Source organism: Meleagris gallopavo, chromosome 3 (genome assembly GCF_905368555.1).
Source record: "Meleagris gallopavo chromosome 3, MGAL_WU_HG_1.1, whole genome shotgun sequence".
In the NCBI taxonomy this organism is placed as follows: Eukaryota; Metazoa; Chordata; class Aves; order Galliformes; family Phasianidae; genus Meleagris; species Meleagris gallopavo.
The window spans coordinates 74,376,077-74,403,085 of record NC_139406.1 but is presented as its reverse complement, the minus strand read 5'-3'; the positions used below and the strand labels follow the sequence as shown (position 1 = coordinate 74,403,085).

Here is a 27,009-nt window from a genome sequence, read left to right as displayed (position 1 = left end):
ATGCACTTTCACTGTCCCCTACTGTAATGTCATCAGATTTGTTTACTGTTCAGCTATTTGTTAATAGTTAAATGTGAGACTTAGATGTTCTATTTAATCAATGTGTAGTATCTTGAAGTATCCCTGCCAACTATACAAAATCATGTTGTAATTGTGCCAGTTAAGTGGCTGTTATGTACAATAGAGGATATTTCTCAAATAACATCTAACATCTCCTTTTTTTTTCTTTTTTTTTTTTTCAGGTTAAGGGAAGTATCAGAAAAGCTGAACAAATATAATTTAAACAGGTAAGGTGTATTACACGATGCTGTAAGTAATTTAGGAAAGTATGATATTTCCAACAAGAATTAAGACTGTATTGTATCTGTAGCCTTAAAGCTTCAGTACTAGTACTAATGTTCAGAAATGCCTTACGTAAGAGAATTCTTATTAAGGTGAATATGTTAGATTTTCAGTTATGACAAGCTAAATTATTAAATACCCACTTTATCAAATGACTCTTGAAGTATAGCACTTACTGTTTATTAATGGTCAAATTAAATGAAAAATCTGTCATCTTATAATGTTTTGTTCTACATTTTCTGTTCTTAATACCTGGGAACACATCGCAGTTGCTTCAACTGATACACACATTTAGTCATTCTTGAATGCATTTATCAGTGACCTTTGCTACACACTGTTCCTCCCATATGCCACTTGTTTCTTTGTTGTTTGCTTTCTTTGTTTGTTGTGGTTGTTTTGTTGTTTGTTTTGTTTTTCCAGGCTTCAAAAGTTTAAAAATATTATACATGCTCACTTTTTGTTTTCAGCCACCCCCCTCTGAATGTATTGGAACAGGCTACTATTAAACAGTGTGTGGTGGGACCAAATCATGCTGCATTTCTTCTTGAGGTAAATGATTCAATCTGTTCAGATAACTAATTTGATACTGTAGAGTTAAAACTAATTCTTCAGACATCAAATTGATAAATATTCTTCAGCAGCCGGAAACTTGTTTTTGCTTGCTTTATTTTTCCTGTAACGCTGTCTTGCATTTCAATTTTGGACGCTTGATTTTCTTGTTTTTAAATATAGGATGGTAGAGTCTGCAGGATTGGTTTTTCAGTTCAGCCAGACAGATTGGAATTGGGTAAACCTGATAATAGCGATGGGTAAGAAACACTTTCCTTTATATTAAATGTTTCTTTGAAGTGTATAAGCAGCTTGACTGCTTTTTTGGTTTGGTATTTGTTTGCCTATGGAATGGGTATTTTGATAGATACATAACAGTTACAGTGATGCAGCCAAACAGCCTAGCTTGACAAACTGGTGTAGGAATAAACGCTAGATTTGGCTCTAAAACATAAGTGAGACAGGGTGTCAGTAAATTAAAGAAATATACCCCACCAAAAATAGTCATCATGAAAGAAATTGTTTTAAAGTGTTAAGCCCGTTGTAGAATCTACTCTGAAAGCGGTCCCATCTGGAAAGGCTGACTTTCTAGATCTGCTACTTTCAGCTCCAGGTAAGTCCTCAACAGGACTATGTAACAGTTACTGTTTGGATGTAAAATGCTTATTAATCTCGAAGAAGCAAATTCAGGCTCAGGTCTACGTAGCGTATGTGTACAAATGATAATTGCTGATTCTAACTGAAAACACAGTGGCTATCTCAAATCACTGATTAGCTTAATGTGTATTTGCAGCTGTGCTGTTACGGATTGCTGGTGTACATACGAACTAGTAGACATGCTTTCCATTTTCTTTCTTCAGTTTACCTCTTAATATACAGTTAGATTAGTTTGGAATATTCCCCAAGGGTGTTGCTTAAGCTGGTATGTTACCAGACTAAGTCCCTGAGAATTTAGACCTGGGATTCCAGGTTTTGTTCTTAACCCATTTGGGATTGTTTTGTGACTGATTTACCATCTTTTACTTTCAGTTCAAAGTTGAGCAGTGGCTCAGGGGCAGGAAGGACATCCAGGCCAGGCAGGACTAGTGACTCCCCATGGTTTCTGTCTGGTTCTGAAACTCTGGGCAGACTGGCAGGCAACACCCTTGGGTAAGTTTTGATAGGATTGAGGCTGCAATCTGTTTGTTCCATATTTGAGTATATGTGTATACACATATATAAATTGTATGCAGTATGTGTAAGGGAACATATCATTAATGATACAGCAGTTGTATAGATAGGGAATGATAAACATTATTGACTTGGTTAAAATGGCAGAAATGCAAGTGACCCTTCAGTACTTAGGATATGGAGCATTCTTCGTGTATGTGTGGAGAGTAACTTGTTTTGGCCATGTTGTCGTCTTCTGACTGTTTCTTTTGGTTGCTTTGTTGTGAAATACAGTTTCTTTAGAGGGACGCAATCAATTTAAGCTATCTAATAGGATTGTGTTGTAAAGTAAAAGGAGTGCACTTCTGCAGGAAGAGTCTCCATTCCATATATTTATGGGCTTGTGTACTCAGTTTTATTGTGCCCTCCCTTACTCCTGCCCTAACTAATAAACTGCATTTTGTTAGTTGGGGTTTTTATCCATATTAATAGGAAGGAAACATTTTAAAAGGTTATCACTTAGGACCTTTAAAGTTTTACTATGTACCGAATCAACTCTATAGACTCAATTTTTTTAATCGTTAGCTTTAAAATTGATGGTGTCCCTCCATATAACAGTTTTAAATCATCTGTACGTAATCACAGTGAATTTTTACGTACTTTTAGAAGAAGTTGAACATGCTTTTCTGAGGTAACTAACCATAATAAAGAACTTTGCTTTTAGAATCTGTGCTTTCTGCATATGAACATCTTGTTAAAGGGGGAGAAGAACTACAGTTTTTCCCTCAATGTGAATTTGTTACCACAGAAGCTAATTTTGCTGGAAGATTAGTTACATGAAAGATACCCCACACCCCAGCTTCCTGTGAAACTTTCGTACTTCTGAATCTAAATTTGTTTGTTAAACTTTAAAGGCATATTAGTACTGTTGTGTTTAAAAACCTGCTGATGAAAGTGCAAGATATTTTTCCTCAGATCAGGAATGTGTTGAATTTATTTTCACCTGACCATAACCATTAAAATTATGCACACACCAAACTCATAGAGTAACAGTGGATACTGTAACTTCTCTACTAAATGGGAGTGCTTGTCATAATAAACTGAATCTTAAAACATTGAAATGGTGGAGTCCTTAAATTAGCTCATGGGATTTGGAAGATGGCCGTCATGCTAGTGGGCAGTGGAAAGATGTCAGAACAGGAGGATTGCGGTTCATTGTCAGTAATCTCTTTAGGTTAGAATGCTTCGGTCAGAATTATGTCCTTATGTTTGTTTGGTTTTTTTCTTCCACTGTTGTTGGGGAACACAGAGCTGTTAAGCTAAAGGTGTATAACAATGGATTTAAAGTATGTTAGGTGAATGCAAGTTTACTTGAAAGGTGTCTGGATAGAGGGGGGAAGAAAAAAAAAAAACTTTGCAAACAAAAGGGAGGTGAATTTTATGAAGCTGTTTTTGTACCAAGGTTATATAAAGGAGTGTGTGTATTAAACACTATAGAGTTCAAGGAATTAAGCCTGTCTCCTGTCATTTTTTCTTTAAAGAACAGGTTTCAACCACATTTTAATTATCTTTTAGTTACACTAAAATTAATGCCTGAAAATAGCAATTTTCACTAAGTCAGTGGATGTCCCCAGACCTGATCTAATTTGAGCTAGAACAGTACCTAGCTGGTAGGTGTGATTTTATTTATTTATTTCCCCCCCCCTCCCCCCCAAAGAAAAGAGTTTTCTGATGCCTCTTAGTTGTCAAGATAGGACACACTTGGATTATTTGAGCTGTTAGATATATACAAATATTTTCAACTTCTAGATCTCTCAACTGGCATCAACACTGAGGTAGAGAGATGCATCTCTAGTCAAGTATTAACATCTAATACGTAAACTTTTCTTAAACCTGCCTTCCCTGCCAAGAGTTGAAATAGAAGTTTTTGTCTAGAAAGGACTCATCTTTCCCCAGCCCTTTTACCAGCCTGCAGAAGCAAGATAACCAGCTTACTGTAAATAAGATTTCTCTTTTTTTTTTCTTTCCCCTGCTAGTATCTTTTTGTGAGCTCTTTTTCTAAATCGTGAGATAAGACGTTTGCTGATGTCATCAATGTATTGCTTATTGTCTTGTACTGAGCTCTTGTCTGTGTGTTTGCTGACAAGAATCCTGAAAATGTGGTTGTGTCTGTGGAAGAGCCTCACCTTAGGTAGATGCTGGAGTTACTCTGTGTAGTCTTGTCAGAAGGAAGGAGAAAGATGTTAGCAATTAACTTAAACTGCAGAATGTAAGGCAGTTATTTTTTATTTAATTAGCTTTTACATCTACAGGTGATACACTTTTAATGTGAATTTTAGATATTGTTTCAGAGAATGTTTCTCTTGTCTTGATAGATTTTCCATACTAGATCTTTAGAAATTATTTTTAAAATAACAATAATACCATATGCAATACCCTTTACAGTTGATTTGTGCAATAACCATGAGGACAAACTGGAGTCTCTTTTAGCTTTTCAGGACAACAGAACATCTAGTCTTACTTCCAGAGCAGATTCATTTGACTCAGTTCTATGGTGTTAAGATTAGTAGAAAGTTGTAATGCTGGTGAGATGTCTGTTTCCACAAATCACTGTTTTTTATTATCTTGTTCTAATACTGACTTATTTAAAAAAAAAAAAAAAAAAAAGCTGCTTATTTAGTCAGTTTCTACATACTTTGCTGTAGAGTTCGTCCTGATTTCTCCAGTAACAATAGAGCCAGAATAGAGTATCTCTTGAAAACCTATGTGAATTAAAGAACTATCTCATGTCAGGTTTGTCTTGCAGTCAAAACTGTTACTTGATCTTTTTCAGTGTAGTCTAAGGCAGTTTATTAATGTGAATCGAGTTTCAGAATTTTGAAGATAGGAGAACAGAGACCTTATGTCAATACACTGACCTTGAAGCTTTGCTTTTGTGCTTTTATAGTAAAAAAGCTGATTGTTAGATATTGTACTTCTGATATCATTGCTTTTAGAAGCTCAGGGAATTGGCCTGGGCATCTTCCAGTTGGAGTCCTGCTTTATATGTCTTGTCTGATTCAGAACTTTATCAAATAACCTTGTGCTCTTATCAGTTTTGTGAGAGACTTTAGTAATATCTGCCTATGAAGTCAATCTCTTGTACTTTTCAGACAGTCTACAAGTTATTATTAATAGTAACACTGATGCCGTATTTCTTGAAATGGTGCTATAAGAATAAATATATCTAAATCCTTCTAGGAGTCGCTGGAGTTCAGGGGTTGGTGGAAGTGGAGGAGGATCTTCTGGGAGATCATCTGCTGGAGCTCGAGATTCTCGAAGGCAGACCAGAGTTATACGCACAGGGAGAGACAGAGGATCTGGTCTGCTGGGGAGTCAGCCACAACCTGTGATTCCAGCATCAGTCATTCCAGAGGAACTCATTTCACAGGTACCTGAGCTTTTTTTCAAAAACTTGAGCAGGAAAGTGTTTTAATAGCCCTTGGAGAAAGCACAGTACTAATGGTGCATAATGTTTGCATTTTCCTTTCCCAAACTTTCACTAAGACAAGGTATATTGGTAGACTGTTCAGTGTTTATGAGGTATGTCATGTGTTCTTCATTTGAAGAAGTCAAATACTTGAAAGTCATATAAAGTGTGTAGATAACAAAGTTGTTTCTTGATTGAGTGTAAGGAAAGGGGACAGGCTGACTTTTTTAGTAAAAGGAGCAGTCCTTTTTAGATTTGGATGAAAAACAGTCAACCTATTTAATCTTATAAATAAATTTTCTTCATGAAAACCTGCACTTTAATTGTTTAGTAAATGGAACTGATTATCTTCTTGTATAAATTGTTCTGCTTTTACCTGTCAATGCACCACAACCTGGATAAACTGATGGATTTTGTGTGATTCATGATTCAGTAGTCTGTAGAACGTATTTTCTTGAAGCATAGAGGAAAAAATTGTTTCAAAATACAGATTAATGCATTTTAATTCTTAGTTCAAGACAAGTTGCTGGTCTGCTACATTTACAATACGTATGCTAAGTTTCTAGGCCAAAGATAATCTGCTCACATGCTTTCTGTGGCCTGTAGCATGGCTGGCATGAGATAGGAACCAGCAGGCTTAGTATCTGCAGACACATCAGTGGCAGACTGACATCCTGTCTCTTCTTTAATTGCAAACCTAGTAAAACCTGGCAGCTTCTGTCTGCACAGTGGCACGATACTGGAGGTGTTAGTTGCCTGAACTTAGCCCTGCTTTCAGCAAGTTATGTGACCTCCAGATATTTCTTTAAGCTGTGCTTTTTGTTTTGTCTACCTTGTTCGTATCCAGGTGGGGTTTTTGTTTTTTTTTTTGAGAGCTTCTGGATGTATTTGATACCATACATAAAAAAGAAACACTACTCTATTCTGTATTTTAATATGTGGCTTGTTTGTAAAGTCTTAGCATTGTTTCCATTCCTATCATCTTTTTCCCTTTTTTTTTTCTTTCTTTGTATATTTTATTTTTTAAAAAGCATACTTTTGTCTTTTGAACAAAAATGTCTAAAACGGACTAGTGGGAGAGAGCTCCAAAGCTGGTGTATAAAACACACATTCTGCTGTATACCAGAAATCTGTGAATAACTTCTGGCATTTAATATTACAACAAAGTTTGCCTTTGTACCCTGTAAAATCTTGTTTTCTTTCCCTTTCTTCCCTCCCTCCCTTCTTTTTCTTATTACCAAACTATTTTATTTGGTGCCTCATTTTTACAGTATTATGAGAACATCCAGTAGTAGTTCCGTATTCACCTTCATGTTGCTTGTAACCTTCCAGAAGTCTGTCATCTTTTCTGCGAGTAGTCAGTCTGGAAATGTAAAATGCTCTGGGGCCTAAAGTTTGTGGAACAAACCAGAATGCTTCTGTTTAATATTTGGAAGGTTTCTTTCATATTTATGCCTTTCTAGTATAAACCCAGAAGATTCAGAAACTGCTGAAAGTGAGCCTGTAGGAACAGAATGGTAAGAAAAGCAGAGGAGGTGGCTATATGTTGAAGGACACTGGAAAGAGAATCGAGTGTCAAAAAGACAGGGATTGAAGAGTAGTTTTGGAAAACAGAAATCAGCAGAAATCTGCTGATTGACATACTTTAACACTTCTTCTGTAGAAACTTTCTGTAGGAGATTCTCAGAAATAGATTGTTTCAGTGTTTTTCCTTGCCTACCACATTAAGCGTTTCAGTAAGTAAATCTTAAGGTGACCCATAAGGAAATGCAGCACCAAAGTTGGAATCATTCAGCCTAAATTAAAATGATAAAAAGTAAAATATCTAGTACAAGATGCTGAGAAAAGAAATGAGCCTTTCCATGTATGTACTGTCAGTAACTTCTGAGACTCTCTTGGTTTTTGTTAGACTAAAACCTAGAATTAAGCATCCTTATCTTAGGGAAAAATGGTGAGCTGACCATAGTTAGTAATAATTATTCTCTGTACTTACAGGCACAAGTTGTTTTACAAGGGAAGTCCAGAAGTATTATCATTCGGGAACTCCAGAGAACAAATCTTGATGTAAATCTGGCTGTAAATAATTTGTTAAGTCGTGATGATGAAGATGGAGATGATGGGGATGACACAGCAAGTGAATCATACCTTCCTGGAGGTTTGTATCCTGTAACTTTTGATAAGGAAATGTCAGTATGTTCTTATTTTTCTCTATTTAAACACTCACAGCATGCTCTGTGCTGTGCAAGGTATGCAATGAAGAAATTATTTCAGGAACAAAGTGTAAAGATGCACAAAACAAAAGATGGAGTGGGATGTTTTGAGGGATTAGATTAGGCATTAAAGAATAACTGTTGATTCCATGGGTGGCATGAAAGTGATTTTTTTTTTTTTTTTAAGACCCCTAGCTTTGTAACATGAGCATTTCTTACATCTGTATTTTGCTGCTTGCTGAGATGCTGAGACTGCTATGTGGTTTGCTTGTAAAAGCTAATTCTAAAACTTTCCAGTCAGTCACCTGCATGTTATTTATACTACTAACACATACTCTCAAAGTGCAGCAGTTAAGTGAGGGCAAAATGGTTTACAGTTGTTACAGTTAGACTGAAAATTTGTCATCTCAAGTACCTCTCATAAACACTGTAGTATTTGGCAATACGGATTTAATGCTATAATTGAAGTCCAGCTATTCTTGAAATATTGTCTGTCCCATGCAATTGTTTTTTTAGGAAAGACTCAGTCTTTTCATTGGCTAAATAAGGTAACTTGACTCTTGCCAAGCAAACATTTGAAAACTGCAGCCAAATCTACTGTTTGTACCAGGTGTACTGCGTGATAAGAGCACATCTAAACTCTGGCTACATATTAATTTTCTTTCTGTGTGTCAGAATGACATTTTGCTGTTTTTTCTAACAGATATTTTTTTTCTGCTCATCTGGTTCACCAGGAAGATTCATGGGCTTCCTTCATCTTATCCATCATGCGATTAGACAAAGGTTTTTTGTTCTGCTGCAAAGCTGCAGCTCTTTGCTCCTTAAGATGGGTCTTTATTTTAGCAGTCAGTTTCTTAGCATTAGGTACCTTGGTGTAATTGAATTCTCTTAACGCTTTGCATGTATTCAAAGCAGTAGTTACTACTATAATTGTACCAGGTCCTGCCTTCAAAAGACTAATGACTGCTAGTAAGCATTCACAGTAAATGTTCCTTTTAACTATTCTAACCAGCTTTCTACGGCACTAGCTGTTGTCTTAATACTTCTTGGGGTCATAGAAGTCAGTGAATAGGGGACCATCTGACAACCTGTAACTAGCTGCTTTTATTTTTAAGGTGCCTGCGCTGCACTGCCTCTCCTAATTGAGATGATAGGTTAAACCAGGGTGCAGAGTTTCACTCTTTGGTAGCTGTCTAGAAACCGACTTTGTTCGTGGTTGAATTCTTAAAGCATCTCACCTCTTTAGGCTAATCTTTCCTGTAAGAGATGAATGTTGTTATATTACGAGATTAGTATGAATATTTTTTCCCTTTTATCGCACAGAGCAACTGAGCTAAATTTTCCCAGTTTTTGTGGGAAAAGAGGTGGAGTTTCAATTGAAATGAGAGCTGTTACGTCTTAGTCCCAGTCTGCAAGGATGTAATTCACAGTTTGTAGAACTTGCAGTGTTTTCTGTGTCTGTTATTTTTTTTGCCTATAGTACTCAAATAACTTTGTTGCACAGAAATGCACTTAACTGAATGTGATCAAAACATGAGGAAAAGTGGAGCTGAGCAGTGGTCAGTGCTGTTGTGACTCCGCAGCTGGTATATGTCATAGTATAAATTACCAGTCCCTATTTGTATCATGTGATTGCAAGAAAACCTGGTGGCTAGAGAACCTTGCCTATAGGTGTGAAGCAATAAAACCAACAACGTTTTGCCCTTCTGAACAACATAGAACCAATTTAAGTTTTTTGCTCTATAAAATTTCCATTCTTCTTATGGTCTTGCCTCTGGATGTTCTTTTTGGACCTGTAACCAAGTTCATAGAAGAAAACTGTAGATAACCAATAACTGCTATGTGCATTCTATTTTTAGTCAGGTATCCATAAATGATTCTGAAAGGTAAAGAACTTTTTATGATGTCAAATTAAAAGGTTTTACTCCTTCCAAACACAACAAAAGTAAACGACAAGGCTGCTCCTTGCCCTGGGGTTTTGGAAGTTCTTGCATTTTAATTAAAAAGAGTACGCTAATTTTTATGTTCTCCCTTTTGCATGTCTGATGCTTTTCTTAAATTAAGCCCTTTGGGTTACTCTTCTAAACTTCCCAAGGCAGAGAAGTTTGTTGTGCTTTTTAAAGAGAAACTTACACTTGATTTAAAGTAAACGTAATGAAAGAAATTTCACTATGGCTGGAAAATAAGTTCTTGTTTATTATGTCAGAATTTCATTGGTATATCAGTTGTGCTAGAGTTCCTGTTAGTATTTGTAAGGGTTATCATCTGATTTTTGTTTTTTATAAAAGAAACAATTCTTCACAAATGTCTTAAGAGAATAAAAAATGTCTTAAAACTTTCTGTACAAATTCTTTAACGAAGTTCTCCTGGTAATTTTACTTCTAGAGCCTTATGTACTCTGACTTTTCTGACGAGTCCTGTTTTTTTTATGGTGGTAATGTGAACAGAGTGGAGTTTTGTTTCATAAATAACAAATACAAGAGGAAAAATCAAGGAAGAAGCTGCATAGAACAAAATCATTTTTCATAGCAAAGACTCAAAGTTGTGTAGAAAAAATTTCCTGCTCATTTCAAATTGTGCTAGAGGCTTCTTCCAGGCTTTGTGCTATCAGTGTCTGGTTTTGTAGAATTCAGATATGTGCGTATTTGCTTGGTAACTTCTACTTCACGTATTAGGATCTTACTAGTGGAGTTTGTGAAACTTGGTTTTGGCAGTATCCAGACTACTTTGACTTTTGGAATCTGAGATGATTTGTTTCAAAATAAAAAATGAAAATCCACTTTATTGGAAAGGAGAAGAGACTGGCTTGCATCAACAGTATTTACTGTATTGGTTTGCAATGAGGAGAGGTGGGAACCAGAACAAAGTGTAGGGATCTGTTTAAAACCTGGGCGTTCAGTGGCTTTCCTTTAGCAAGGACAATTACATGCACGTTTGCTATGGTTTTGTTAGTATGCTTTTTTTATTTTGCTTTTTATTTTTCCTCTTGATTTTTGAGGATTAATGTCAAGTTTAGTAATATCTTGAATAAACGTAACTTATCAAGAAATGAGTTTGGGAGTTCTGCTGATGTCAAAAATTTTGGCATCTGCTGATGTCAAAAATTTTGTCTTTAGTGTCACAGTTTTGCCAGTTTGAAAGAAATGGAGAGACTGAAGACATATTTTTGCATGTTTCGTAAAAATATACAGCTGAGAATAAGGAAGACCTCATGATTCCCTCCTTAAGTGTAAATATCTGATGTGAGATCTGCTTGATGTCCTGATCAGTGTTGGTAATGCCTTGAAATAATGGATCCATAGGAAATGGTGTTAATGCTATCCATGGAGCTATTGGAAAATAGAAATGTTTTCATTAGTTAAATTGGTGTTTATGTACTTATTGGAAATGTCTTTTCTTCATCCTTTTTTTTTTTTTTTTTTTTTTTTTTCCATTTCTGCTGCCCTGGCTATGTTTTTCATGCCAATTTTCAATCAAATTTACTTAGGAAATGATAGGTACTTCCTTACGTAAATGGACTGATCAGAATCATCACATCTAAATTAGTATTTGAGGGGTTTGATTCTGATCTTTCACTGCACAGGAAATGAATGATATCATCTTATGGGACTCTCCTGAAAAGCAGAAAAAAGAAGTCATAGAAAAGGTTTAGTGGGCTTTTTTTTCTTTTCTTCCTCTGCCCCCACACCTGGATTCTTAAACTGGATGTAGCCTTGTAGTATCTGTGTTTTCACAGAACTAAAAAATTCCAGTGATGTTCGAAGGGGACTGGATTTGGCTCTTATCCCTACTGGTTTTAGCACCTTTGTTTGCTGGTATAGAGGATGGCAGAAGGGGGATCTCTTGCAGAAATATTGGAAGAAAACTTAAAATCTGATTTGAAGCTGAAAGAAGAGGGTAAGAAAGGTTTGATTTCTTCACTTGCATTAATGCTTATGCAGCTAAAAATGCATAGTTTTGGTTCTTGGATCTGATTGCTTGAATTTTAACTCTCCTGTTTGGAAACAAGGCTAACCTCAGATGTTTAAAATACTTCCAGGGGTGTGTGTGTGTTAGTGTTCCAAGTTAGCGTGTATTTTCTTAGAATTTCTAGCTTAGTGTAAAGCACATACCATGCATTTTGAATAAGGCTGGTGAGTTCTTTTCTGTGCTGACCAATTCTGTTCCTAATAGAGATCAAGATTTTTTTTTTTTTAGTTCATACCTGGGTGCAAGAACAAGTTGTGAGACTGTATGGAGGTTGGAGTGTACCTAGGAATAAGTGATAGGGTTGAATGTGGGAAGAGGGAAGAAAAGCAGTGTGTGAACATCAACAAAATATTGGCTGTCTTTCCAACTTCTGAACTATTGATCTTACAAGTTGATGCTCTCAAGGTGAGGTGTTCTGCTACTTCAATGTTTTGGCTCAAAATGGATAAAACAAGCAGCAGGGTAAGACCACCCTGAGACATCTAAAATATTCTAGTAAGGTGGAGCATGTTTGCCAGATAGGACTTTTTTTTCTTTTAAGAGGCTTCATGAGCAGGATGACTTTCTAAAATGTACTGCATGGGCCACTCAGTTCCAAACGCTGTGCTTCTAGCACAGACTCTGCTTTTAGTGGGTAACTTTTTTTTTCTTTTTTTTTTTTTTTTCCTCCTCAAAAATCTCTCCCAGCATGTTTTGAAGTCCACAGAGCTCACTTCTATAGCTCTGTTTTTATGTTAACTCATTTCTGCTGGGCACAACTGATGGCTGGTATGTATTGAAGTTCTAAAGTTCTCTCTGTAAACTCACGCAAGGATGAGTGTTGTGATTTGCAGGGGTATGAATGTCTCTTAACACCTTTCGTGTCACTAAAGGAAACAATTGAGTCCTCACCGTGAGTGAGGATATCAGGCAACTTTTCAGTTTCTGGATACCCACTTGTTTGTATGTTGGTGCTTGCTTGTTTTATGGCCTGAAATGACTTTTTTTAGATTCGGATTTCCCACCTTGGCCCAAGGAGATCCCTTGCCGTAGAGCTAAAGGAGAGAATTAGGACTGTTCATTCTGTAGAGGCAAGGTGGTCGTCTGGTTTACTTGTTTCGTTGGGCAGCTAATTTCATTGGGCTCTGCTAAATTACGTGCGTTTTCAGTAGCCTTGTGTGGTAGCTAGCTATTGGTTAGTAAGCAGAGGGAAGTTGTTTGATAATTCAGTGAAATTCAGTATTTAGAGAAATTTGGGTTTTTAAGAGTAGCTCGGGTTGTCAAAAAATCATATAGTTTTCATCCTCCTGGGTATTTTTTTTAAATGTGTGGTGTAAAACAAATGCTTTCTTCCAGATAACCATTGTTGTTCTTAATGTAGCTACCATGTGAGGATTTGAAGAGCTGAAAGTTTGGGAGTTAAGTATGTAATTCTCTGAAAGAAACATTCAGTGGAGGAAATGTAGTCTTTGAAATCAAAGATGTGGCTTTGCAAAGGCCGGCTTTCACCATCCTTCCTTAATTCTAGATCATTTTAAGAGTTTCATGTGCACAAGTGCTGTGCATATCTATGTACTTGTGTCCACCTCGCTCCAGGTCTTTGTTCTTCTAAGAGAGGCTAAAATTTGAATTCCTAGGTTATGAAAAAAAAAAATGTTTTGGGCAAGACTTGTTTGTGAAATGTGGTTGGATAAGAGACAGAGAGCAGTTTTTGTAAGGAAACTAGTTCTGTGCACTAGACCACCATGCTTGATTGTAAATGTGGGTGTGTAGGAGGCACATGAGTTGGAACTGGTGAATCTGAAGAGCAGAAATTAAACTAATAGGTTGTTTTTTTTATGTTTATTTAGTTGATGGTCTCTCTAGCTGATGTTTTAAGTAGCTGATTATTCACTTAAGACCCTTGTCTCCTCTTATAGAGGATCTTATGTCTCTTCTGGATGCTGACATACATTCTGCTCACCCAAGTGTCATTATTGATGCTGATGCTATGTTTTCAGAAGATATTAGTTACTTTGGTTATCCATCCTTTCGGCGCTCATCACTTTCCAGGCTAGGCTCATCCAGAGGTAATTTTGCACCTTTTTTTCTTTGTAATAAGTAGTTTACTGTGCAAAGCTAGTGGTAGTACACAGTGGTGGTTTAGATTCCAATTTAACATGAAAATAGACTGTGATGTCATGTCAGATATAGAGTAGACAAGTAGATTTTTTGTTACTCATCAAAATTATTATTGAATTCTGAGCCTCAGCAGGTAAGTTCTGTAAGAACCTTCATTATCATGTGTTAAAAATCTAATTGTTGATGTTACAAGGTGTAAAACTTCTGCATGCTAAATTTCATTTTAAACTCTGTAGTGTTTGCTAATATATATTATGTGATACAAATATTTAGTTTGGTTCAAAAATAAGCAACAACTCATGACATGCAGCATTCTTAATTTTTTCCTGTTTTGGGTTATTCTTTACATAGTGTTTTTTCACATTTCCTGAGGTAATCCATGACAGAAGTTAACTTCGTAGAATGAGAAGAAATGTTTAACTGTCAGGGAGGGAGAAGAAACCTAATTTTTTTCACTCTTTTTTTTTTTTTTTTTTCCTTTGAAACTGTTTTTGTAGCTGGATTGGGAGAACTATTGGCTGTTGATATAAACACCTTGATCAATACTAAGGTGTTTTTTTGTTTGCTTTGTAAAACGTATTAGAGTTACAACATTTAAACAGAACATGCAGCAACTTGGACCTTTTTGAACCCATTGTACAAATGCCTAGAGTATTTCCAGACTGTTAATCCAACCTCTCCTGTGCTTTTTTTTTTAGTACAGCTTTATTGCCTTTCACGAACCTGTTTCAGTATATTAATTGTTGAATGAGTAAGTTCCAGTTACAAAATGATTAGTCAAGGGGTCAGAGTGATGTTTGCTAGAAGAGAAGTAGAATATCTTATGTAATATATCTGTAAGACAAGCTGTTGTGTTTGGCTTATGTAAAAACTTTGCCAGTTTTCTAATACTGCAAAAGACCCAAGACTTGGCGTAATTTATTGAAACCATGATACAGTAATGTGGTCATCTCATGCATATAATTCCAGTTGACTTGTGTAAGCATAAGTGAAGTATTTAATAGGTTAAATGCATTATGTGCATGTAGAAATATTCAGCATCTGACATAACTCCTTCTAAATTCCTCCTTTTTTTTTTTTTTTTTTCCTTTCCTAAGGTTATTCTATAAAAGACGTTACCACGAATTTTATAATCCTTATTTTCCATGCATAGTTGACTCTTGGAAAGTTAGTTTGATTACCTGATTTAAAAAATTTATCTGCATGAGCGAACTGCAGAGTACTGCCTTTAGACAGTTTGTAGGCCAATTGGAGGGGAAGCATTTTGGTAAGGAACGTTTTCCTACAAGGATCCTTTTTAAAACTTGTCTGACTATTGAAAAGTTTTCATTTGATCTACTCAAAACAGATGCACTTTAATTAATTACATCCAGTCCTATAGAATATTGCTTTAAACAAAGGGGTTGGATTATCAAGCTTGTATACCAAGAGTTTTTTTTAATGCTTGCTTTCTTTAACCTTTTCAAATTACTGTTTTTTGGGGGAAGATTGTTATGAAACTCTCTAATAAATACTCTTTTTGGTTTGCATAAATGAATCTAACAGACAGTATAGATCAGAATTTTTTTTGTTGTTTCTTCATTGATTAAAAACAATACTACAAAAATGCATATTATACTATAAAACTTTAAATTGCTATTTTTCAAGTATTTGGCTTCTTACGATGCAAGTAAAAGTGCTATAGCATTTTTGATAGCACACAAAACTGTGAGAATTCTTTATTTTTAGCTTACTGTTTTTGTATTTAATAATTCTAAAGTACACATGCTTGGAAGAGTTATTATACTGAATGTTGCATGTCAGGACTTTATTATTTTTAATCTTTGTGAGTAGATTTAACTGCTGTTAGTTGCATCCTGAAGGGTCTTTACTAGAGAGTGGCTTACTTTTATCCCACTGGTGTGACCCAATTGCATACCAGTTCTCCTTCTTCCCTTAGAGAGAGACTCTGAGCTGTTGCGTGAACGTGAGTCCGTTTTACGTTTGCGTGAACGAAGGTGGCTTGATGGAGCCTCATTTGATAATGAAAGAGGCTCTACAAGTAAGGAAGGGGAGCCAAACCTGGACAAGAAGAATGCACCTGTTCAAAGTCCTGTTTCTCTAGGAGAAGACTTACAGTGGTGGCCAGATAAGGTACTGAAAATTTTTGTCTATTCTATTTGCAGTTTGCAATAAACCTGCCTTTCTTTTTTCCTAAATAAATACTGTGTTTTCTTCTTGAATATTTCATTTTAATTTGTGAGAGAGAATGCAATAAAGTATATTCTTTGTTATAAGCTTAGGAAGATTATAAATAACTAGTTATTCCTTTTGTTAGTTAATTCTTCTTTTTTAATCCTGTTTTTATTTCTTTATGTTTTGCATCCCTGCTTAAGTCATAAGATTCGTGTTTTTTTTTTTTCCTTTTCTTTCGTAGGTATTAAAAAAATTTAATAGACAGTAGGAAACTCATAAAGCAATTGATTCAGTTTAATGCTTTATTATTTTCCTGTTCCTTTTTTTTTTTTTTAATTTTCTTTTCCCTTTAGACACAGTATAGATAGATTGAAGAGGGAGGTAAACTTCAAATCTTATTTCTGTTTACAGCCATTCACCTCTAATTCCTGCCTTGGTTTTGGCGTTCGAATTGAGAAAAGTAGATACCCAAAAAAAAGAGTATTTGGTCAAATGATTCCTCTCCCAGCCAGATCTTGTCTGGCAATTAGCTTTGAGCTTCTGTGACAGTGAAAACTAGCAGTTCTTGTCCCTCTCCCTTTGTCACGATTGTTGAATGAAAAGGTCATCTAGCTTGGGAGGAGAGATTTTAGGGTTTTTAGCATAACAGAATAGATTTAGTTCATGTTAGGAATACTGTATTGTGTTTTTCATATAAAACACTGTTGTGTTTTTAAAACGTAACGTTATTATCATCATTATTACTGTTTTGTCTTATTACTCTGCTACTTCAAGATGTTTGTCCTGTTTCGTTCCTTCTTTTTTCCACCCAAGATGTTTTTTTTATTTGCAGACTCAGCAAGTTATGCCCTAGGATAATTACTGCAGTCTTTTATTGGATGTATTTTATGGGATTAACTTGCTAGAGTATGTAATTTCATAGTTGTGCAATTTAAGTATATGGAACTTCTTCCCACAGACATTTTTGTGTATGCACTCTTGTAATCCCTAGCTTCCAGTTAAATGAAGGTGTGCCTTACTGGAAGGGCCTCTCATCTTTGTGCAACATTAGTCAATCCTTCTATTCTGTCCTTCAGCTGAACATTCATAACCCCTTTTTTAAGTTCTGTTGGTGGTATTTCCTGACAGAAGTTCTCCATGATAAATCATGAGGGAGATGATTTAGTTGAAAGGCCATCCCAAGTATTTCTTCTGGTTCGAGAGTCCTAAAGGAGATGCTGGAGATAGTAATGGAAGTTAAAAGCAAGTTAGATGAAAGATTCAAGGATGTGAAAAATTGCTTCGGAATGACCAGTCCTGGTTTCATTTTTTGTTACTTTCACATTTAGCATCTGAGACAGAGCTGTATTATTCTGTGGTAAGGATGGACGGTAAATTTAAGTTTATGAGAGGTAGAGTACCAACAAAACACTAATGTAGTGAAATATGTTGCATACAGAGTTTTTTCCCACCAAATTAGTAAAGTCAGATGTCCAAGAATTCAAAAAAACTAATAGATCAAATCTTATTGGACAGTAGAACTGTTACTGCTGTGTCTCTTATCACTGAAAACCTGTAACATCTGTGGCAGGGCCACTCTGTTCTGTAACAAAGTATGGTGATTTTTTTCCTCCTTGACTATAGTTGGGTGCAAACTGGACTTTATTTTATTTGTTGGAAGTGGGTATGTTCTGTTTAGATAATAGATGTAAAGATTTTAATCAGCAGTCTGAATTCTGAATCATTTTCAAGCTATTTTCTGATCCAGACTCAGAATATAGTTGAATACATGAGACTCCAGTTATGGTACCAGGGCTGTCAAGTCATTTGTGCATCTTCATGCTGACACACTTTTGAATGGCCTTATCACAGAATCATAGAATGGCCTGGGTTGAAAAGGACCACAGTGATCATCTAGTTTCAACCCCCTGCTATGTGCAGGGTTGCCAACCATCAGACCAGTGGTTGTGTGTAACCATGGTCCTGATTAGAACTGTTGATATTTTAATGGGAGAAAAGACTTCGAATGAGTCTCTTTGAATTTGTCATATAGACCTGCTTATAAAAAAAAATATAAAACAGATTAGCAAGAATAAAAAATCATGGTGAAAAATTGCTTTTCCTGCTGAACTTCTGAAGACTCCTTTGTGCTGATGAAATAGAAGCATGTTTTGTTAAGACTACAGTAGGTTCTCTTTTGGAATATGCAATTCTTATATGACAGCAGTTAATCATGACTTGGATTCACATGCTGGTTCTGTGCTGCATTGGGAGATGCCCTCTGGAGCAAAACTGTTATCACTTAACTAATTTTAGATTCTGTTATCATATTATTAAAGAGAGTTCTTTATGATTTCTTCTATCCTTGTCTGTTGCCATCTTTCTCTTTCCCAAAATATTGGTGAGCATTTTGAACTATTGATAAGAGACATAATAAATTTTGTTATTGAAGGGATATGCTCGTAGTTTTTGAAGTGTCTGTATTTCTGTGCATGAAAATAGTGAAATAAATAAATACTCTTTCACAAAAAAGTGAATCCAGGTTTATGATAACAAAAACCACCACCTATTTTGGTTTGTTTTCTTTTTTTTTTCCCCAGTGGTGAATTTCTGAAGCTGAAAGGAAAGCCTTGTAATTTAGGGAGCAGATGAATGTACTGCACGGTGGGCTCTGTTAGTGGGTCTGACGTGGGTTCAGCTTTCCATCAGATGGCTGAATTGCTTATATGTCTTATCTTTCAATTCAAAAGAGGCAGTTAAATATGCTGATGTGGAAGATCTCTATTCTACTACAGATTACATGCACTACTTATCATGTGCACGTCCTTCAGATTTTGAAGCTGTAGAAGACAGAATGTTCTATCGCTTGATTTTATACTAGTTTAGGTTATTTTTAAGAGCTATATTTTTCCCCAAGTGAATTTTTACGTCCTACCAGTAGAGAAATTTGGAAAAAAAAAAAGTATTGTAGCTGCCATTGCTGAGGAGTGTTAAATGCTCTGGCCTTGCAAATATTTCTCAATAAGCAGAAGTAAATTTTTTGTGAAGTTATCTGTGTTCACAAATCTGTAACTTGAAATTTCTTTTCATTGAAAGGGGAAACTGAAACTTGAAGAGGTGTGGTTATAACTGTTGAATAGTTGATGTAACACAGATACACAACCAAATGCAAGAGAAAAAGGGGCCTGTAATATCCAAGTGGTGTACAGTACAAGGCGTTGAGCAAAGCAATGCTGTCTGAATAGTAGGAAGATGCTGTATGACATTTGTTAAAACAAGAAGAAAAAAAGAGGGAAGAAACCCGTAACTGAAACACATAACTGGCTTGCTAGATATTAGTGACGCATTAAAATAATATTTAGCACACCAATTTTTTTTTAAATTTGACCTTGTTTGTTGTTATTTCTATTCAGAAGTAGAAGATAGAATTGTATTATTAATGGGGTAGTGGATTTGAAAATTCTTAGATACTTTCATGAGAATGCTCAAGAATGAAATAATGGAATTTCATTGCTTTTTTATTCATTTCAGAAAGCTAGAATTTTAGAAGCAATCTGTTTTTAAGATACCAGAAATAAAGAGATATTCCCATCTCTAATTCCATGAATAGTGTTTTATTCTTAAAATATTGTGGAAATTCTTAAAAAATGGCCAGAGTTAATTGCCAAATATTTTCCTGCAATTAAACAATAGAATATATCTAAACACTTTTTCTTTCCTTCCTCACCCTATCAACGGCAATACCGCAGGTTTTCTTGTTGTTTGAGGGAATGCTGAGCTTTAGACAAGCTGAATACATATGTTTTCAAGTTCAACAGACTTCATATGTCTGTTTTTGCAGGATGGAACAAAGTTTATCTCCATTGGAGCCCTGTATTCTGAGCTTGTGGCAGTTAATAGTAAAGGAGAACTCTATCAATGGAAATGGAGTGAATCGGAGCCTTATAGAAATGCACAGGTACTACTTGTCTTTAAGTCCTACCTTCAGAATGTTTTATATGCTTTGAATATCTAAAATATTGTTTTGTTGTTTCCAAAGAATCCTTCCCTCCACCACCCACGCGCCATGTTCTTGGGATTAACCAATGAAAAGATTGTACTCCTTTCTGCAAATAGTATTAGAGCAACTGTTGCCACTGAAAATAACAAGGTAGGAGACATACACTGGTTTCTGAATTTGATAATGCTGGGGTGTTCTTGGTTTGTTTGTTTTTTTTTTTTTTTCCAGTTATTGCAGTGTATCGTAGAGAAGGTGATCCTTCAGCTTCAGTAGTAGTAGGAAAATACTTCACTAATTTGTTCATCTCTCTTTGTTTTCTCCTATTGTGGTATAAAAAAGACCAACAAAAAAAACAGAGCAAATATCCAATTGATAACTTTTTTGCACTGTTACAAGACAACAATCAGGAACAAGCAATGAAAGCAAAAACCCAACTAAGCAACCAAAACCACTCGGATCTGATAGACTTGCAGTTGAACAGTTGAGAGAATATCTGAAGCATATCTGTTTAACCTCATTACCTGAAATGCTTGAGTTCTTGCTATTACAGTAGAAACTGATGTGGAGTCTGGAGCAAAAATGCTTGTTAGCATTCTGTAAGTACTGGAAAAACTAAGGACGTTGAAACTTTCAGTACTGTAAATGAATTTATCTGAATTCACTTTTCTACCCAGTTGAGTGAATATCAAACTCTGAAGCTTTTGGTTTGGTGAAGTGTAGCAATTTGCTGTATTTTTATGACGCTTGTCGGTATTTTTGTCATCTTTCTATGTCATGTTTTCTGATTATTATTTTTTTTTTTTCTTTTTTAAGTGACAGTATTGATTTTTAAATTTATCTCCCCCACACTCTTTCCATCTTCTGTTACTTTATTCCTTTCTCCCTTAGGTTGCTACCTGGGTGGATGAAACTTTAAGCTCAGTAGCATCTAAATTAGAACACACTGCACAGACATACTCAGAGCTTCAGGGAGAACGGATTGTTTCCTTACATTGTTGTGCTCTTTATACATGTGCTCAGCTAGAGAATAACTTGTACTGGTGGTAAGTAAATATTGTTTACATGTAGTAGCAGCTGTCTTCATGTCCTTACTTGTGAGAAATGTTGCAAAATTATTGGACCGCAGTTCTTTTAGGTTCTGAAGCTCTCCTCTTGAGCTTAGATTCCCTTTTAATAATGTATTTGTTCTCTTCTTTCACGCCTACAGCTTTTTAGCTGAGTTACACCGTCTTTAAGAGAATAAGATTAGTCTTTTAGGGGATGCACACAAGTGTTTTAGCATTTAGTTGTATCAGAACTACATAAAAAAAAAAATAACCTTCTTAGGCTTTTCATGCTTTTTTTTTTTTTTTTTTTTTTTTTTTTTTTTTTACTAAAAATGTGAAACTTACCCAAGGTCCACCTTCTTCTGTCAGTTCTGTTAGAAGTTCTAGTCCGTTGTTTGTGTTCCCACTCTAAAGAAGAGAGGAATAACATCAAATGCTCCCTCTGGAACTTGCTGGTGAAATTATCTAACTCATAAACATTGTAATATATAGAATGTTAAAATATCTTAATAATTAAAACATTTTCAATAGAATCCTCAGAAATAAGATACTCAAAAGAGAATTGACACTTATTTGTAATTTGAATGAATTTATTGTATGTTACTAATACGTTGTCTGTATGCATTATTTTTGTCAGATTGTTAGGAGTAGCACACTGTGTTATACATTGTACCCAGAGCTTCAGTAGCTTTTTAGACATGGGTTGAATTAAGTGCTTGAAAATAAGTTGGGAACTGGAGCACTTAAAATTGATTCTATGAAATAGCTTTCTTACTAAATTCTCATTATTCTGGGCAGTCGTAACTAGGCTTGTAGTTAAACACAGCTATATTTTATTCTAACTTCTGGTCTCAGATAACAAAATTACGTTTCTGGTTCTTGGTGCTCTTGTTATGTCACTGTTGACATACCTCGCTTAGTTTCTACAGAGTTGTTATTCTGATAACATTGGAGATACTTGCCTGTTAGAAACAGTAAAAGCATTGAATTCTAGAATGATTGGTCCAATTTATAAAAAGGCTTGCTAGCCCTTACTCAGAGGGTGGTGAGAATCTTGCACAGGCTGCCCAGAGGAGCTGTGAGTGCCCCATCCCTGGAGGTGTTCAAGGCTAGGTTGGATGGGACACTGGGCAGCCTGATGTGGTGGTTGGTAGCCCTGCCCATGGCAGGGGTCTTGGAACTGGGGGGGCTTTAAAGTCCTTTTCAACCCAAACCACTGTAGGATTTTATCATTTAAATTTCTTTAAAAGGCTATATTTACTTATTAATCAGTGTGTCCTTTCTGGAAATACTGTCAGTGGTTTTATGCTAATCGGATGTAGGGAGAGCCTTCTGCTACTAGTAATGTATTACAATGTATTTAAAGTTGTTTGTAGTACATTAGACAAGATTTTTGGTCCCTTCAACACTGGCAGTTGTTGCTTTTCATCTTTTACTTACCATGAAGAAGGAGGGTTAATGTGCAGTGCTGCAATTCTGTAATATCAAAATAAGCATGCTAACTGTGCATTAAGTGTTATTTTCAGCTGAGTGGATATCATTATAAAAACAGTGTTTTGGTTTATTGTATGGTTTTTGTTGCTTTTTTTTTTTGTCTTGTATCAGCTTGTCTGTGATAGGAGTCTGAAGTCCCTCAGCCATATCCCCAGGGAGGAGGAGAGGCTTTTAAGTTGTTTTTTTTTTTTTTTTTTTTTTTTTAAAAAAAAAAGCACATCCACCTCTCCAGTAACTGCAAATTCTGACAGTACCCACTAGTCATAGGAAGGAAGGATGCTGTCAAGATAGGAGAGGAGAATGTACAACTTCAAGGCAGTGACTGGAGATCTCTATCTGAGATGGAGATTTCAAAGCACTTCAAACTAAAATGAAAACTTTTCAACAGCTTTGTGTTTGCAGACTCTTTCTATTCCTCCTTCTCCAATACAGTGACTGTTGGAGGTGTATTTGGAAAGTGAGGATGAAGAGAGAAACGTGTCATTTTTGCAGTTCTTTAGGTTTTTGGGGAAAGTGACAAAGGCTTGTATATTGAATCATAAGTACATGAAGCAGAAGGAACAAGTTGTTCAAAGATAGAAATAAAATTTCTTTTGCTGCCTTTTAAAAAATATGTATTTTTCCACAGGGGTGTAGTTCCTTTCAGTCAAAGAAAGAAAATGCTAGAAAAGGCCAGAGCAAAAAATAAAAAGCCTAAGTCCAGTGCTGGTATCTCCTCCATGCCAAATATAACTGTTGGAACCCAGGCAAGTGCAACTATCACCTGATCTTTTTCCAATGTTGTATGATGAGCTTACAAATAATAATAATATAAAAGTCAGGTTCCATTCTTGTTGTGCACAAGTATATCAGTAACTTTGCTGTTAAGGTGGTATACTTCAATTACACGTCTCTGAAGTGAGGTGATGTGACCAATTAATGTTATTTCTTAGTGATATGGTAATTGCTGCAAATGTGGAGGAATTAACTGTACCTATACAGGACGGGGGAGATTTTGTTGGTTTTTAACTCCATGACCAATTTTGTATTTTGAGAAGGTGAAATTTTAGTAATACTGTGACTTTCAGTGTGGTACCTGGCTTTGTAGGTGTGTGAGTTGTTTGATTGTTTGTTTGGTTGTGGGTTGTTTTTTGTGTTTTTTTTTTTTTTTTTTTTTCAGTTCAGGTATCTGCAAAATCAAGACCTGGGATTTATTACATATTCAATGAATAACTGAATTTGAAGCCTTTATCAAAACGGTTAATAGCTGATTCAGAGAGAGAGCATTCTTTTTTGTGATTATTATTAGAACTAGTGTGAAAGAAAGCTCCCTTCCTCAGGAACATGTTTCTTTTGGTTCCCAATCCGTTCTAGTCAGCTCTGGGATGAGTCTTTGTTTTTGGCTGAATCACTCCCTTTGTTTTTGAGCATCTGAATGTTGTGTATTAAACAGTTACACTGCTAAAGCTGTTGTTTTCAGCTGTGAATTGCACAGTAGTCTCTTTCTTCTAGCAAAGTGCATAGTACATCATGCTGATTTCTCTTTTCACCCGCTTCCATAAGGTTTCTTTCCTATTTTTTGATTACTACATATGTTACCAAGAAAATGCACACATGTGGTTTCCTTTGGCATAATACATTCTTCTCATAGAAACGAATATTTCTATCTGTAGGTGTGCTTAAGAAATAACCCCCTATACCATGCTGGAGCAGTTGCTTTTTCAATCAGTGCTGGAATTCCGAAAGTGGGTGTGTTAATGGAATCTGTTTGGAACATGAATGACAGCTGTCGATTTCAGCTTCGGTCACCAGAGAGCTTGAAAAATATGGAGAAAGCTAGCAAGACTACAGAGGCCAAGTAAGTGTGTTTAGATTGAGAATGCACACACACAGAACATGTATTTGATATTCTTTTGAATTGCTGATTGATGCAGACTTAAGGGAGGCCATGTTTTTCAGTTTCTAGTTTTCTTTCAAACTGCTGAATGTACAGAAATGCTCACTGCTGGAAAGGTGTGTCAGTGATGTAGAAGCACTATGAAAAGCTGAAATGCAGAAGGACTGTTAAATGAGAATTTTTCCTCCGATGTTTCTGAGGTTTTATATTTGAATAACTGAAATTGGTTTTGTTTATGAAATTTGAGGGCTTGAAAAAATAGTTTTCCAGCCCCTCCAAAGTTGGGATGGTTGTTTGGATCAGTGATTGCCAGTTTCTCAAAATAAATTGTTAACTCTTGTTGAAAAACCTGAACAGCAGTTCTTCTGTTTAAGCTTATTGAATAAAGCTAGTAGTTCTTTGTCTCCAGTAAAGCACAAAGGATGTTTATTTACTGTAATGTTATCTATATGTTCCTTTAATGTTATTAAAGGTATTTAATGTTTAAGAAGCAGAACATCATTAACAATGTTGGATGCATAACCATGTAAATTAAGATGTTTGTTCCAAAGTATGAAGCTATTTCACTAAAGCTTTGCTTTTTTTAAAAAAAGTGCTGCTGCTACTTAAAGTATGGCTGGTTTCTTGGATGCAGTGGCACTTCGTCCATTACCATGAAAGAGACCACCTTTTTCTTTCTTAATTTTAAGTAATGATTTTCATTCTAGGCCTGAAAGTAAACAGGAACCAGTGAAAACAGAGATGGGTCCTCCACCTTCCCCAGCTTCCACTTGCAGTGATGCATCTTCAATAGCAAGCAGCGCATCCATGCCATATAGTGAGTAGCGTATAGCTCATAATAACATAAAATATTTCTATAGATAAGAAGCTCTTGTAGAAGGCAGTTCTAGAAAGATACTGTACTAACTTAAGAATCTAATTTAAAAGTGAAAATGCTTTTCATATTACAGTCTGACCCGCAGTACGTGTAAAGGCTTAATAGTCTTTAGATAAGCAGAGAATTATCACCGTTAAATTTAAATGTAGTAGGACTAGCAGTAACTACTTGATGCAAGGTGTATCTAAGCAAATAATACATTTAGTTCTCAGTATCAAAAGTATCTTTGGGACATAATAAAATAAACTCAAGTATGTGAAGTTTGTCCTTTTTTTTTTTTTTTTTTACACAAAATGCATAAAACTAGACATTATGCACTAATGTATAAAAGCACTCAGGGAAGTTTGGCATCAACTGTACTTAGCAGGTTTTTTTTTGTTGTTTTTAACGTTTAAATCCACACATCTATAAGTCGTTAATTACAATATTATCAATGGAAGGAATCTTTTTTGCCTGCATTTCATCTACACGGTGCAATTTTAAGAAGTGTCACTTAAAGAGTTAAATGGCCTCATTCTGTGACACCAAGAGTCATTCATGCTTAGATGTGCAGAACTAATTTATTGAACAGTACGAGTGCTCGCTACTGATGCGTTCTGCTACGTGCTTCTATCTGTAATTAATTACTGAATAAACTTTGCTAGGGATTTTGATGTAGCGTTTGAAGTCTCATAGCTTGTTCTCTGCTTCTTGCTTTCAATATTTTGATCGTCTTAATTACACTTAGAGAAACTTCAGTAGATAAAAGTTCTTGTCAGTGTTAATTTAGCAGTAGAAGCTTAAATTTGATCCTGAGTGGATTTAAGCTTCCTCTTGTTATGTGCAGATAGCTATTTGGACAACAGCGTTTGCTGCTAAGAGACTGTTGTCTGCCTCATGTGCTTCTCAGTTAGTTGTTTACCAAATAATCCGTAACTTAGTGGACAAACAGACTTTATGCAAGGGTGATAGAAAGCACCATAGCAGGGTTGAATGAAGAGTCTTACAATGTCAGTCTTGTTACCTAAAATGTCTGAGCCCTGCCAAAATAATTTCGTGTAATTATTTTGTTTAAAAGTATTTAAAACTAGCTTTCTTCATCCAATGTCTTTATTTACTCTAATATCACAGGAGGAAGAAAGCATTGAAGTGGCGTAATATGCTGTTAGGTATCTCTAATGTCTGTAAATCCAGCTTTCTGTTAACCTATCCTTAACTGCTAGATTTGAACACTGATGCTATTTTGCGGAGGAAACAGAGTTTGGTGAACAGTGCCTTTTGGTACCTTGATTAAATATTTCAAGTAGTTACTTGAAGAGTTACTACTCTTTTTTCAGTAGTTACTTTTTCTTGTCTCAGAGCGACGACGATCAACTCCTGCTCCAAAAGAGGAGGAGAAAGTGAATGAGGAGCAGTGGTCTCTGAGGGAAGTTGTGTTTGTGGAAGACGTTAAGAATGTTCCTGTTGGCAAGGTTTGTCTGGAATCTACCATTGATTTCTTTTTTTTTTTTAATTACTTTAGACAACTAATTCTCCAAGTGGTATAGGAGTCAAATCTTCTAGGCAGTTCAGTGCTAAGCTTTTCCAAACCAAGAAAAATGGGAAGACCCAGAGAAGTTTTCCACAAGTGTTGAAGATTGGGTTGGGTTACATACATAACATATTAAGAACTGTATAAAAATCCAGAATAGGAACTTATTGTCCAAGAGAAGGCAGTAGATTTAGCCAAGGCTATTATAGTTCCATACTTAGTGGTATTACTTGTGCAGAAGTGGAAGATGTGCCTTGAGCAGTA

General features: G+C 35.7%; 1 protein-coding gene across 16 annotated transcripts in view; it reads left to right on the top strand.

The window, feature by feature from the left end:
* The window catches only part of UBR5 (ubiquitin protein ligase E3 component n-recognin 5), a 78,951-nt gene that overhangs the window by 12,888 nt on the left and 39,054 nt on the right, over nucleotides 1–27,009 (top strand). For 12 of the 16 annotated variants that reach the window (XM_085221517.1, XM_085221514.1, XM_085221513.1 and 9 more), the window contains exons 2-16: nucleotides 243–287; nucleotides 810–891; nucleotides 1,075–1,151; nucleotides 1,921–2,040; nucleotides 5,281–5,470; nucleotides 7,505–7,664; nucleotides 13,587–13,736; nucleotides 15,710–15,921; nucleotides 19,784–19,900; nucleotides 19,982–20,092; nucleotides 20,831–20,985; nucleotides 23,111–23,228; nucleotides 24,135–24,319; nucleotides 25,066–25,175; nucleotides 26,574–26,686. In XM_085221517.1, coding sequence (XP_085077643.1) covers nucleotides 243–287; nucleotides 810–891; nucleotides 1,075–1,151; nucleotides 1,921–2,040; nucleotides 5,281–5,470; nucleotides 7,505–7,664; nucleotides 13,587–13,736; nucleotides 15,710–15,921; nucleotides 19,784–19,900; nucleotides 19,982–20,092; nucleotides 20,831–20,985; nucleotides 23,111–23,228; nucleotides 24,135–24,319; nucleotides 25,066–25,175; nucleotides 26,574–26,686 — 1,945 coding nt within the window. Of the gene's footprint in view, nucleotides 1–242; nucleotides 288–809; nucleotides 892–1,074; nucleotides 1,152–1,920; nucleotides 2,041–5,280; nucleotides 5,471–7,504; nucleotides 7,665–13,586; nucleotides 13,737–14,928; nucleotides 15,056–15,709; nucleotides 15,922–19,783; nucleotides 19,901–19,981; nucleotides 20,093–20,830; nucleotides 20,986–23,110; nucleotides 23,229–24,134; nucleotides 24,320–25,065; nucleotides 25,176–26,573; nucleotides 26,687–27,009 lie in introns of those variants that run through there. The other 4 variants (XM_085221518.1, XM_085221507.1, XM_085221516.1 and 1 more) reach the window with 3 other exon arrangements.